The 13,657-nt window shown below is 35.6% G+C and overlaps 1 protein-coding gene across 1 annotated transcript in view; it reads right to left on the bottom strand.

Moving 5' to 3' along the window:
* Positions 1–13,657, bottom strand: part of LOC129275165 (lysosomal cholesterol signaling protein-like) — a 29,749-nt gene that overhangs the window by 4,801 nt on the left and 11,291 nt on the right. The window contains exons 5-15 of the mRNA XM_064108313.1: positions 12,413–12,572; positions 11,159–11,395; positions 10,270–10,438; positions 9,400–9,555; positions 8,288–8,371; positions 7,649–7,857; positions 7,135–7,225; positions 6,407–6,596; positions 5,594–5,916; positions 4,573–4,733; positions 56–196 (exon numbers count right to left, since the gene is read on the bottom strand). Coding sequence (XP_063964383.1) covers positions 56–196; positions 4,573–4,733; positions 5,594–5,916; positions 6,407–6,596; positions 7,135–7,225; positions 7,649–7,857; positions 8,288–8,371; positions 9,400–9,555; positions 10,270–10,438; positions 11,159–11,395; positions 12,413–12,572 — 1,921 coding nt within the window. The remainder of the gene's footprint in view (positions 1–55; positions 197–4,572; positions 4,734–5,593; positions 5,917–6,406; positions 6,597–7,134; positions 7,226–7,648; positions 7,858–8,287; positions 8,372–9,399; positions 9,556–10,269; positions 10,439–11,158; positions 11,396–12,412; positions 12,573–13,657) is intronic.

The following is a 13,657-nucleotide window of genomic DNA, read 5'->3' as shown; positions in this document are numbered from 1 at the left end:
ACGAAAGTTGAGATATCCTGCTAGGTACTCTTATTTAAATAGCCCTAAGACTTACTTTCTATCTGCAACAATGACATCCCGACATCGCGCAAGGTGGTGAGTCGTAAACTGTTCACAAGTTTGCATAACTTCTGGACTGAGGGAGTTTTTGCGGGGTAGACGAACTTTCTCAGTACCATAGATACATTTCCTTATCCTACTCGAATAAAGATTTGAGAGAGAGTGAGAGGAAGAAAGAGAAAGGGGGTGAGAGAGAAAGATTGAAGAAAGGGGGAGGGAGGGGCAGAAAAAAGGGAGATATAAGGCAGAGAGAGAGAGAGATCAGGAAAGGGGGGGGGGGGGGAGGGAGGAGGTGAAAAATGAAAAAAATGATGGTTAAATCCAGAAATAAGAATATACTATGTATATTGATCTTCCAAAGAACACAGTTGGACATCAAAATACATCATGAATCAAGCAACATTCTTGACATGCTACAATGTATTTTTTCACTAACAATTTACATGGATATACATTTGTACCTGTTTTTTTTTTTATAATGAAATGAAGCAGTTATATACATTTTTTTTTGCTGATAAAAAAAGCATCTACACAATTTAAAGCACACTCCAATAGGGATTGTTTTACAATGTAACTTCCTTTCACTGGCGGATCAAGGGGGGGGGGGGGGCACATCCGGATCCGTGCCCCGCCCCTTTTGAAAAGCATTATCAAAATTTGTAATGTAAATTTGCCATTCTAACACAAGTGCGCCACCTTTTGAGAGCTAGGACCTTTTTATTTGGTCAAATTTTGCGTGGATGAAATGACCTCATATTTTGGATGAAACCTTTTTTTGCTTGTCAATTTTTCTATGGGCGAAATTACCTGAAATGAAATTTTGGGTGGAACCCTTTTTATTTTTGCTTTTCAAAATTTTCTCGGGGAAAATGTGCCCTCCCTTTTAGAAAATCCTGGATCCGCCCCTGCTTCCTTTAACATTCTAGACATTCATTTAACATTCATTCTAGCTATCACCATTGTCAGTTCTAGGGTCCATTGAAGAATAAAGGAGGAGCCGTGGTGTAGTGGTTCTGACTCTCGCCTTGTAAACAGAGGGTCGTGTGTTCGAATCCCACCGCGGTCTGGCGTCCTTTGGCAAGGCGTTAATCCACACTTTGCCACTCTCGACCCAGGTGCTAAAGTCATTGTAGCTTGTCCAGTACTGTGTGCGCCTCACTGGCGACTGACTGGAATACTCCCCAGGGAGTGGTGGATGTGCATACATTGTGTGCGGGAATGACTGATTGAATCCGATGACCGGGGTAATAATATATCTGTAAAGCGCTTAGACACGTCGTTCCGATTGTATTAAGCGCTATATAAAAGCGGATTATCATTATTATTATTAAAGATTTGTAATCCAAAGCCAAAAATTAAATGCAACTTGATGTTCAACTGACCAGGTGTCCGTAACACAAAGCTTAGCAATGATCATACAACTTTTTTTTAAAGATTGATTGCACTGACTGCAATGTACAATTGATCGTGAAAACCAAGCGTATGATTAGTCACTAACCTTTGTGTTACGGGACCCAGATGTGTGTTCAAATAGTTTCAGTTCTTTTAAATTAAACTTTTGGATAAGCTGGATGAGATCATTTTAAATAATTCAGTAGCTTTTAAAAATACATGTCCATAATTGAGACTATTGATGTGGCTTTTCAACTTCATCCCTTAAATAAAACATTTACTTCTGTCTTTTTTCTCATTATAGAGAATAGTTGATTTGCTAGTAAAAAGTATCTATTTTCTTGGAAGCAGCTGCAGCAAAGTTATGAAGGTCGTTAACAAATACTGATAAGTCATCTAAAAAAGAGTGTTGATGGACTTTGAATTAAGGTCTTTTATAAATCTGATGTTTTGAAAGCCAAATAATTGATCACATGGTATTTTTTTTCCTTCTAAATGTACGTTTGTTATAAACAGAATTGTTCAATGAAATTTTGCATGATTTTCTTCAAATTTCCTGCAAACTAAATGAAATTTGCTGAACACCTATTCAGTTGAATACAATCTCCAAGAAAAACATTAATAAAAACCTTTGAAATTGATATAAATGAACAATCAAAGTCCAGAAAATTGTTATGTGTTGACAAATAACCCAAGGAACCCAAGTTGGAATATAAATTTTTCAAAGAAAGTATACTCTTCAGAAAATGATCTTGACAATTGTATCTACATCAAATAATCAGCCTATAAAATTATATTGGGATGTTGGAAGCTTTGTTAACTTGTTCATGTTCATGGCATGAAATAATTCTCATGATAAAGTTAAGGTCTGGGAATATGATCATTTCTAAATGAATGATATAGTGTATGATCAGATATTTACGACTAAATATTGCCAATCATGAAATGATTTTATGGTATCCTTTGAATAATACTGCATGGAACAAAGGGGAAATAGCATGCAACGTTTGCGATCACTTACTATCGTTTCGATATTTTGAAACAAGCTATAATACTTTTGCCATGTTATTCTAATAAGAAGTATACTATTAACAGCTTTGGGGACATATTTAACAAAATAACAAAATCACTTGAATCAAATGGTGAATTTCTACCAGTGAGAACTACTTTTATGGCAAGCAGGAGCAGAAAATCAATAAAAGAATATATATAAAAAAGATAATAACACTGATAAAACACAACTAAACTATTTGGTGAATATGAAGGCAAAAAAAATCTTTCAAATAAAGCTAGAATTCAAAACAAAATAAAAAGTGCAACTTGAGCCCAAGTTTTACATACAAATACAACTGGTCACTATGGTGTACTAACAAAAGCAAACTTGTACTTGTAGGTAATATTGCGTATTTACACATACACAGAATACATGTATATATTCATATGAAGCAACTACATGTTTTCAACTACCCTTTAGAAGAAACAATATGTTTGAACCTGTTTTAATGAAACTGCCAAATTTGCACATTAGCAACATGAAAACACCCAAGTTACAAATATGATATCTTGGTCACCTTCTCTTACTTATTCTTCTAGTCATATATCTTGTCATTCTTGTCATTCAAACATTTGGGCCCACACATTTTCTAGAAGAATTTTATTCTGTATTGATGTGTGATCCACGTTCTCTAATTGGTAAAATTGAAATCTTTTCCTGTTTCAAAGTTCAATATCTTTCCCATGACTGTAAAAAGATAGTACTTTATAGTTAAAGGTTTGATCAGGGGAACAGAACAGTGGCTAAAAGTGATGATTTGTCTCTTTGGTACAAATGTGCTCATAAAAATTGCAAAGGAGCCCCCATAAAATGTTGTTGCATTCAATGAAAATAGGAAAAAAGGCCCCTGCACCAAAATTTAAAGTTTTACCCTGGGACATATTATTATACCATAATGATAATAAATTTAAACTATTAAAGCCAAGCATGACATGAATTATATAACCATACACATAGCATTGCTTTCAAATACCTCTTCTTTAAAGGTTTACGGCACCTCCTTGTCCTGGTGATCAAAGATTTTATGAATTAGTTTTCAAAAGATGCAGAAAAAATAGAAAAGTAGTGCAAATACAGAAGAAATGTTAGATATTACCAATTGTTACAAATGTAAGTACAACATAAAAATTGAATATTAAAGCTCTGATAACTGAACAGGAAAATTTCAAGTCATGTCTGAATTATGATTGAAGTCTGACAAAGAGGGGGGTAAAATAATTAACGAATCATGCATGGATAAAAGAATCTAAGATATTAAATATGACCTTCTTTTGAGTTTATAGCTATAACTATCAACCAAAGTGTGTTAATAGTTATGCAACATAGTGAACTTGTAAACTAGATTGATAGGACAGTAAGTATATCCAACATAATTAGAACATACACAGTTTTATATGTGTTATGCTAACATGATTGGTTTTCATTCAACTTTTTTTTCTTTAAGCGAAATTTGATCATGAACTCCAAGATAACGCAATGCCAGATGCATAATAAAAAAAAGTAGATAATGCATGCACTCCTTACACACTTTTCAGTTTTGGTTTTCAGACTAAGCATTCTATGGGAGTAAATCTGCAACTTTAAAAAATAATATTGCCAAATATCAAATTGCTTCAAACGGATTCTCTGATTAGTTGCCAAATCAATTTTTCCATCATTCTGAAATTAAGCATGATTTTAAAAAGAAATTTATTAAGATTCTTAATCGTGTTACGTAAAATGAGACAAACTAAAAATCTGTTTTGAAAGGATTAACTTACAATACCAAGTAAAAAAACTTTGAAAACAAGTCAGCAAGATATGTAAAAATCATAACTATATCAAAGCTTGTGCAAGTGTTATGATCATAATCAATGAAAATTAAAAAATTGCTGACAAAAATGAAATAGGGATATGTTTGTTAACATTGTTCAGAAAATGTTAAAAATGTCAAATTTGAAGATTCAGAATTAAAAGTGAGAGAGAGTGAACAAGATGAATACACAAATATCAACAAGATACAAGGAAAGAAAAGAAATTGAATAACTTGAGACGAAAGAGCATTTATTTTATCAGGGTATACTTACAATCTAATTACTGGCATGATGACATTCTCTGTGTCAAAGCCAAAGATAGCCAAAACAATGAATCCTTGGCCATAATTAAGGATGCAATCAAGGAAGGACAATTCCAAGAAGATCCCTGATTGACTTGAACCAATCAGCTTCCAGAAACAAAGGGATACAGCCTGCAGGAAAAAAAAAAGAGAATGAAAATATTACTGTAATAAGGGCAAAGATAGCCAAATACACTGTATAATAAGCCAGTTCACGGTTAGCTCATGATGAACTTTTCTCAAATGACCTTTGTGATTTTTCATTAGGATAAGCACTATCATTTTCAAATGCAGATGTTGCGTAAGCTTTACCGTAGAGTATTCAAATTCTAAGAACAAAAGGCATTGTATAGACCAGGTGACTAGAATAGTACATCAAGGATAAAGATTGGACATCTGTTTTATTGTCTGCCTTTGGCACATTTGACTATTGTTTAGGCTACTGTCAAATACCAGTGATTATGAAGGCTCTATTTATTACTCTTCAGCTTGGATGTGATAAAATGAATATTTTGAAAGGAATACATGAATAATCATCAAATCACAAATGCCTATGTCAGTGAATTTCAAAGCCACCTTCATGGTTTATCTCAAATGACCTTTTTCTGCTCGTGCGCAGTTTACAACCGTGCACAGGCTTATTCAAGATGCTGATGAGAAGGAACAACTCCAAGATGACCCTTAACTGACTAGATCCAATCAGCTTCAAGAAAAAACCTCAAAATACTGTTGCAATGACAGAGAAGGTCCAGTATTCCATGACACCTGTTCATGCAACAACTACTCCCATTAAACCCGAGTCGTTATGCCTGCATTATTTTCAAATTCTAATGGTAACCATGGTGATGTAGCCTGACAGCCAATCAATATCAAGAATTCCATGCAAGTTACCATTGATGGCAAAGCTATCGTCATAATTTTTTTCATGCAACAAGGCCTAAGTCCTTCTTGTGAGTTCAAGTTGTAAATCACTTACTTGGAAAAAAACTTACCACAACCATCGATAACATGAGGAAGTACAGCAGCAAGATATGACGGCCAAGCTGATGCCTCTCGGCTTCATTCAAGAGCACCGCATCCTCCTCTTCCTGCCGACTTATCTCCACCATGCTCCTCCTCAGTAGCAGACGACGGCACTCGCCGCTCTGGTAACGGGAACAGCCAAAATGGCGGCTGCACATCTGACGACTGATGGCAGCGTTGAGACTGGTGAGGTCCTCGATGTCGGCGAGGTGGATTGGTGATGATGACGATGTAGAGGAGGAAGACAGAGAATCGTCACAGAGGAGTGTGGGTGAGTCGTGAGAACTCTTGCCTGGGAGTGAAGATTTTGTAAACATGTTTATATTCAATTTACATTCACTTTATATTCAGTGATAAAAGAGTGCACACATCAGTTATATTAAAGATCACCATATTAATCAATTAATTGCATGCTTAAAAAAAAACTCTAAAACTTGCAAAGTAGCAGGGATGTCTCATTAATCTTTAAGATGATCTAAACCAATAATGAAAATACACCTCCTGCAATATGCAAATTTTATCACGATTATTGCAAATCATTGTATTACATTTCATAATTTCTAATACTTTATATCTTGATTTGATTCATTAATGTTTCATGAACATAAATTTGATTAAGTTGACTATATTGTAAATACAATTTATGGCTTTCAACCCAGTAAGTAAGATCACATTGATCAATCTGATAAGTCAGAAAAACAAATAACTATCTTAACCAATTTAAACATTTCATTGTTGTAAGTTGGTTGCGGAATTCCTTGGGGGAACCACAAACACAATACCTTCTTTAAGAAGAGCTTGCTTGGTGCCTAAATGACCATTGGTCCTGGTTTCATTCTCACTCTCCTCAGAGTCATTGCCCATGATTGGTTGGTAACCTTGACGACGGAAACGGTCCCATCGATGCAATCCAATCAGGGATACCAATATCAACACCAGGTTGAGGATGAGGATGATGATACTGGCTATGAGCTGGAGACAGAGAGCCAAAAACTTATGATTGATTTTGGAACTAGATTGACTTGCACTCAATTGCATATTTCTTGTGACACCTCCTTTCTTCCTCAACTCTTTATAATATATTGTAAATTTCAAATTAACTGCAAGAACTATGATGCACATTGTGACTTCATATCAGCTTACAATCAAATACAAATTTCTTGCAATGGGAGTTTCTTAATTAAACAAAAAGCTAATTATACAGGTATTTAAGACTTGAAGAGCACATATCACACTATCATCTGAGGTCTGTACGGGCTTCCAAATGGACTTTGGATTTTACCAGCCTGGATTTAGCATGGCAAGTCATTATACAGCACCCAAGCATTTCAAGCCTTAAATCCCTGCCATTTACCTGGTATTAAACTTGCCTGTGTTGAGTATGGAAAATGTAGATAAATGTCTATCCAAAAGACGTTAATGGATTTGAACTAGGTATCTTGTGGTTCAGAGTCCAGAGACATATCCACTGGACCACAAAGCACATAACATCACTAAGAAAGATCTTTACCTGTGGTTTTTCTATCTCATAGAGGACATCTACATCATCATTATCTAATGGCAGCAAAGCAACAAGAATCCCTACTGTCATCACTGGAATCCTGAAATAACAAGAAAAACACAAACTAATAGTGATAAAAACAATATCATGCATCACACCGTGCTAAACACTGATATCTTGCACACAATATTCATAAATACTCCACCATCTGCGTGACTACGCCGAAAAACAATGTGCAAATCACCTGCAACATCATCTACCAATATCTGTACTTACTTTTTACAAAATGTTTCATTAGGTGATTAATTAAACTATAAATGCAGGTGCAAATCAGACTTTTTTTAATCACTAAAAAACACTGGAAATAGTATTTATGGTGTAAATATTATCTGAAAGGTAAATGGATAATCAAACAAAGGAATGATATGGGTAGGCCTAATACATGCTTGTTTACACAAAAGCCCTTATGGGTAAAATACATGTAGTTAAATAATCTGTTGGTCTATCTATCAACCTGACTCACCCCCATCCATAGAAATAAAACCAGAAGCGATGTTTGATGACGTAGCAGGTGCTTCGGTAACGTAGAAGGAAAAGTGATAGCGCCACCATTGCTGTCCAGCAGCGGGCACCGAACACGCCGGTCAACATGATGATGAAGTGAAGGACTTTAGCCCAGTAAGTATTGAAGGTAATCGTGTGACAGAGGATCACTCCAAATGCAGCAAGAGCCTGGTACAAGAATAAAAAAATACATTGTTTGGTAATTCAAACAAATTCTGGTCTGGTGCGTTATGACATGCAGGACTTCACTGTGACATACGAAATCTCCTACTGTCAGTGATATTCAACATACTTTATTGTCAGGGTCGACTTGACCTTACAAGGTTTAACATCAATGGCGCAAAAATTTAAACATTGACAAGTATCAAACAAGAAAGTGAGTATGTTACATAGTCTGCAAAATTGTGCAAAACTTCATTCAATATCTGATTTAATTTCAGATAGTCATATCTGGAATGATATCCCCCCCAAAAAAAACATTGAAAATGTAAAATACACATTTGAAGTAACATTCAGTAAATATGTTAATGATCTAAAACAGCAAAATATGTAGCATAAGTTAAAAAAAAAATAAGGAAATATATTTGTCGATACTCACCTGAGCTACAATAAGATTGGCTGTGAATTGATGAGGGAAATGAGATGTTTTTCTTCTCAGGAGAAATATGATAAAAACCCAGATCTAATAAAACAAGAGAATATACACAGGTAAGGTAGCTTTAATGGAAAATAATTTTGAAAAAGAAAATTACCACATTAAATCAAATTGTTACTCATAAAGAAGCTAATTTAAAGGAGAATGAAACTCTTGGAGCAAGTTAGCTTTTGTGAAAGCAGAAAAATCAAAGAATAAGATCAACAAAAGTTTGAGTAAAATAGGACTAGCAATAGAAGAGTTATGAGCATTTGAATGTCGAGATCACTAATGCTATGGAGATCCTCCTATTGGCAACGCAACTAAGATCTATGATATCACAGATGAACAACTCTCCCCTTTTGGACACTGAAAATATACCCCAAAACATCTCTTTTGCTCATTCTAATCATATGACAAACGATTTATCAATGATATAATGTTGTGAAACCTCTGTACTTGTCCTCTCATAAAGAGAACACCTCACATTGTGATAGATTCTATATAAGTGAGAATATAAGTAAAATAAGTACTAAAGCAATGAGGGAGTTGTACGTGTGTGACATCACAGATATTGGTCGCATTGCCAATGGGAGGATCTACATGGCATTAGTGATCTCAATATTCAAATGCTCATAACTTTCTTATTATTCATTCAATCTTCCTCAAACTTTCAACAATATGTTTCTTTGATTTTTCTCTTTGATATGGATTCAGCTGGTTTCAAGGGTTTCATTCTCCTTTAACTTCAAACAACAATGCAAACTTAAACTATAAAATGAAAATATTTGACATTTTCAATACAAGAATGAAAATGACTCTCACATACACTCAGTATTTCTTTGATAAGTCCACTTTGTATCTGAATTAATCAAAATAAGTAGTTAACTCCAAACTGTGGCGCCCTGTGATGACATACATGTAGCACATTCATACTTGGACGGTTTCACAATTTACAAGCAAACTCATATGTAATAAATGCATGAAATCTGCATTAGATTTAGAGTTTAATATCTAATATTGGGTTCAAAACTATATTTTGTGAATTTAAAAGATGATTACAATATCAAACTTACTGCTGATGCAAGGCCAATGCAGCTCACATCAAAGGCACCATCAGAAAGGGCATTGTGGTATTGACCTTCTGTTGCCATGGGAATCATCACCATGGTAGCCGTAATAAACATGAAGGGGGCGGAGACAAATGTGCAATAGACCATGGTAGGGGCAATCTAAGATGAAAAATAATATAATGAAAATTTAAGGCGATATTTGAAGTTTAAAGATTCTCTGAATACATTTGTCTTTGATGAAAGCACTCAAATCTAAGAGATGCATTTTGTACTTTACAACCACTAGAAAGTGACATTAGGATTATTAATCTTTCCATAATCTTTGTACAAATCCAATCATGTTTTTTTAAGAATACAGACGATAGGATAAAAAGGTATCTATCTCCAGTATCTAAATAATGTAATAAGTTATTTCAAGGTATCACTGATGCACCCTCATTTAATCATTGTGAGAACCTAAGATAGAGAAAACTGTAGGAGCTATGGAAAGGGACCATAGAAAAATTCAAATCATCATCTTCATCACCAGTATCATTTTAGCTTCATAAGCAGCATCATCATCATCATCATCACCACCACCACCATCGCCGCTGCCGCCGCCACCATCATCATCATCATTCTTATAACTGTCAATATCATCATCACCACCACCAACACCAACACTGCTGCCGCCACCACCGCCACCATCATCACCATCATCATCATCATCACCAGTATTATCATAGCTTCATAACCATCACCAGCATCATTATCATCACCATCACCACCTAACCATCACCACCACTACCACTGCCACCACCATCATCATCATCATCACCATCATCACCATCATCATCATCATTGCATCATGACCACCACCATTATCAATCTTACCATATCCATAGACTGTTGATAATGAGTTGCATAGAGAAAGACAGTAGGAGCAGTGGGAAGAGAACCGTAGAGGAAACCAAACGATGCATAGGAGTCTGTCAAGGTCTCATTGCTTCCACCAGGGTTAAGAGCATACACCAGCTGATTGGTAACAAGAGGAAGCACCAACCTGGGATTTAAACAAGATTTCACATAATTTAAGTGACACGAAAAGAAAAGATTAGGTTTCATACATTTATCAAGAGGTTATTATATGGAGAACCAACAAGATAACATTTAGCTCAGAGATCTCAAGTTGTTTGATAAATTCAATATTTAGAAAATGCAGACCTTTCTTACTTTTGAATCGACATCAGAGACTGTATTCTGTCATTTATAAAAAATCAAATCAAAGCAGATTTTCTATAATTATAAAGAGACAATGACCTTATTTGCAATTTTTTAATTATAGATTTTGTTGATTGGGTATTTTTCAATGAAAAACTAATATTCTCAAAAGTATCTTAAACTTTTGAGAATATTACCTTTTCATTAAAAAATAAGATATCAAGCAATGTCCAATAAAAAACCATGCTATCTATCTAAAAGAAAATGAAGTCACTTTGCCATGTACTGGGGGGTTTTCAAACTGTATACAGTCTTATATCTGTCAATTTCTTTTCATTCTACTTTCATTCAATTTTCAATTTTCAATTGCCATGTACTAGGGGGGTTTTCAAACTGTATACAGTCTTATATCTGTCAATTTCTTTTCATTCTACTTTCATTCAATTCAAGTATGAAGAATTGTCACCCTAGTAGCGCTATAATCATTTTTTGCTGGTTCACAAAATTACTTTTTGTACTATACAGTGTAAAAGTATGATAAATCATAAAAGCACAGACTCACAATTTGAAAGCAATAAGTAGTGCCGGTGAGACCAGGGCCAGGCCACTCTGTTGTTTGACCTTCCCTACCATGTTGATACCCAGGAGAAAGAGAGCTGTTGCTCCGAAGGAGTTAGCCAAGGAGGTTAGGATGTCGTCTAGGATCTTTGGTAACCCCTGGGAGAGGGCAAAGTTGAAGATGATCCCAATGAAGACGGTTGTGAAGATTGGGTTGGTGATGAGGCCTTTACAGACTGACCTGGAATGGGGTTAAAGGTCAAATGTCATTTGATAGGAAGAAATTATTGCTGCCTGAACGTTACACACCAAGTAATCAAGGGGTCAGAGGAGGGCAAAATCAAAGATATGAAAGATTAAAGATATATAACATTGTGAAGATGTATTTTAGTAAAGATGCTTTTAGAGAATGACCTGGAAAAGAGTTAAAGGTCAAAGGTTATTTGATAGGAAGAAGTATTGCTGCCTATACATTACACAGCAGGTTAACAAAGGTCAGAGAAGGGTGAATTTAAAGACACATAGTACATGTAACATTGTGAATAGGGACCTGGCCACGGAGGACTATTGTATTGTTACTTGGGATGCTGAGCATTGTCACAGTACTCCCAGTAACAATACATGAAGATAATCTTCTGTGACCAGGTGGGTGTTCCATAAAGCTGTTTGTATAAAGTTAAGAGCGACTTTAAGAACGACTGGTGATCCTTCTTGTGGTAAATGGTATACACCAAAATGTTCATTGGCGATTGTTTAGTGTATAAGAAAGGTTCACCAGTAGACTTAATGTCGCTCTAAACTTTTCTGAAATACCCCTCAGGTCCATGGGTGTCAGGATGGGTTATTAACCAAGATAGTGAGTGAGGGTCTTTGGTCATTTCATAAGAGAAAAATAATGTTTCTTAATGTACCAGTTACCAAACCTCTTTGAAACAAGAGAGGTTGGAAAGCTTATTAAACTGGAATCAATTGTTCCCATGGAACCGTCGTAGAAAGAGTTGCATTTGAACATAACTCAACAAATCAAACGCAAGTCATTATTACTATTTTCTACAGCATTTCAAATACATACAGAATAAGTAATGCATATATTAACAAGTCAAAAGAAGAACAATTATTACAGTGTTATGTTGCTTGAAAAATAGGAATTAATAGATGCTTCTGACTGGTTGAAAATCAAATTGCGTTTGATTTTTTGGGTTGCATTTAATTTCAACTCTTTCTGGAACAGCACCTGTGTTGGTCTAGCAGTACTCACCAAGCAACCAAGGCTTTGCTCCTTCGTTCGTTTGCCCTGGAGGTCTTCTGAACTTCTAAGGACAGGAATGCCCAAGGATTGAGGAACAGGAGATTGATGGGTGCAAAGATATAGATGTACTGAATCATATCAGGGTTACTGGTGCCGTATAGAGCTTCCACTGTTGATGAAATGAAAGATTTTACAAATTATATTGAACAGAGATTGATGATAAAGGGTACCAACAGGTTCAGGAGCAAGCAGATTCAATCAGGCAAAGATATCCAGTGGGTGTTTTATAAAGCTGTTGTAAAATTGAATACATATTCTTAGGTACTGAGTCAGCATAGGGATCATTTACAGGAAAAAAATTGTCCGGGGGCTGGGGGCAATTTAGCCCCCTAAATGCTCAAAAGAGCCATGGAAACTGAACAAAGAGCCCTAGAAATCCCCATTCATTGCAATGTCAGTTAAAGATTATCCAATGTTGCAGATTTAGGCAGTAAGTTGTGAAAAGTAGCCCCCGAAAATAAACACATTTTTTTTGCTTGATCATTAATAGAATTGTCATCAGTCGTGCATTAAGTCATACATGTAACTTAAAACAAACAGCTTTATGACACAGTCATCTGTAATAGGGGAGTGTACTATTGAATGCATTGTCAATGATTTTCCCTGATAAGGATCACTAGCGTACCTACGGGGGGGGGGGGGGGGGGGGGGGGCAGTCTGCCCCCCCTGACGAGCCACAACCCATGCAAAGGACATAACCCTGCCCCCCTCTGACGAGCTTGAAAGACCTTTTTTGCCCCCCCTGACGACCTTGAAGACCTTTTATTGCCCCCCCCCCCTGACGATTTTTTTTTTTTTTTTTTTTTTTTTTTTTTTTTTTGCTTGTCAAATTTTTTGGCGGACGGTTTTGCCCCCCTGTGAAAAATCCTAGGTACGCCACTAATAAGGATCCTTTCATACAAACAGATGCAAGGATTTAATCATTGTTGTCAGAGGAAACCACTAAAAGAAATGCTTCAGGAACTGCTTCCCTGGATTTCTATCAAGCAGGATTTGTAAATGTTGACAAATATATTCTCACATTTTATGTATTCTTTATCAAAAGGTTTTCTTCAGTTTCAAAAATGAAACAAGAAAGAGATAAATTTGTTGTGTGAAATTGTGAAACAAAAATGGTATTGTACTGTACATTTCATAAAATTAAATGTCTCACCCATGCCTTTTGAGATGACTTGGAATAGAGTACATTCATGG

Source organism: Lytechinus pictus, chromosome 13 (assembly GCF_037042905.1).
Source record: "Lytechinus pictus isolate F3 Inbred chromosome 13, Lp3.0, whole genome shotgun sequence".
Taxonomy (NCBI): domain Eukaryota; kingdom Metazoa; phylum Echinodermata; class Echinoidea; order Temnopleuroida; family Toxopneustidae; genus Lytechinus; species Lytechinus pictus.
Note: the sequence above shows the minus strand (reverse complement) of the source record. Positions and strands in the feature narration are given on the sequence as shown.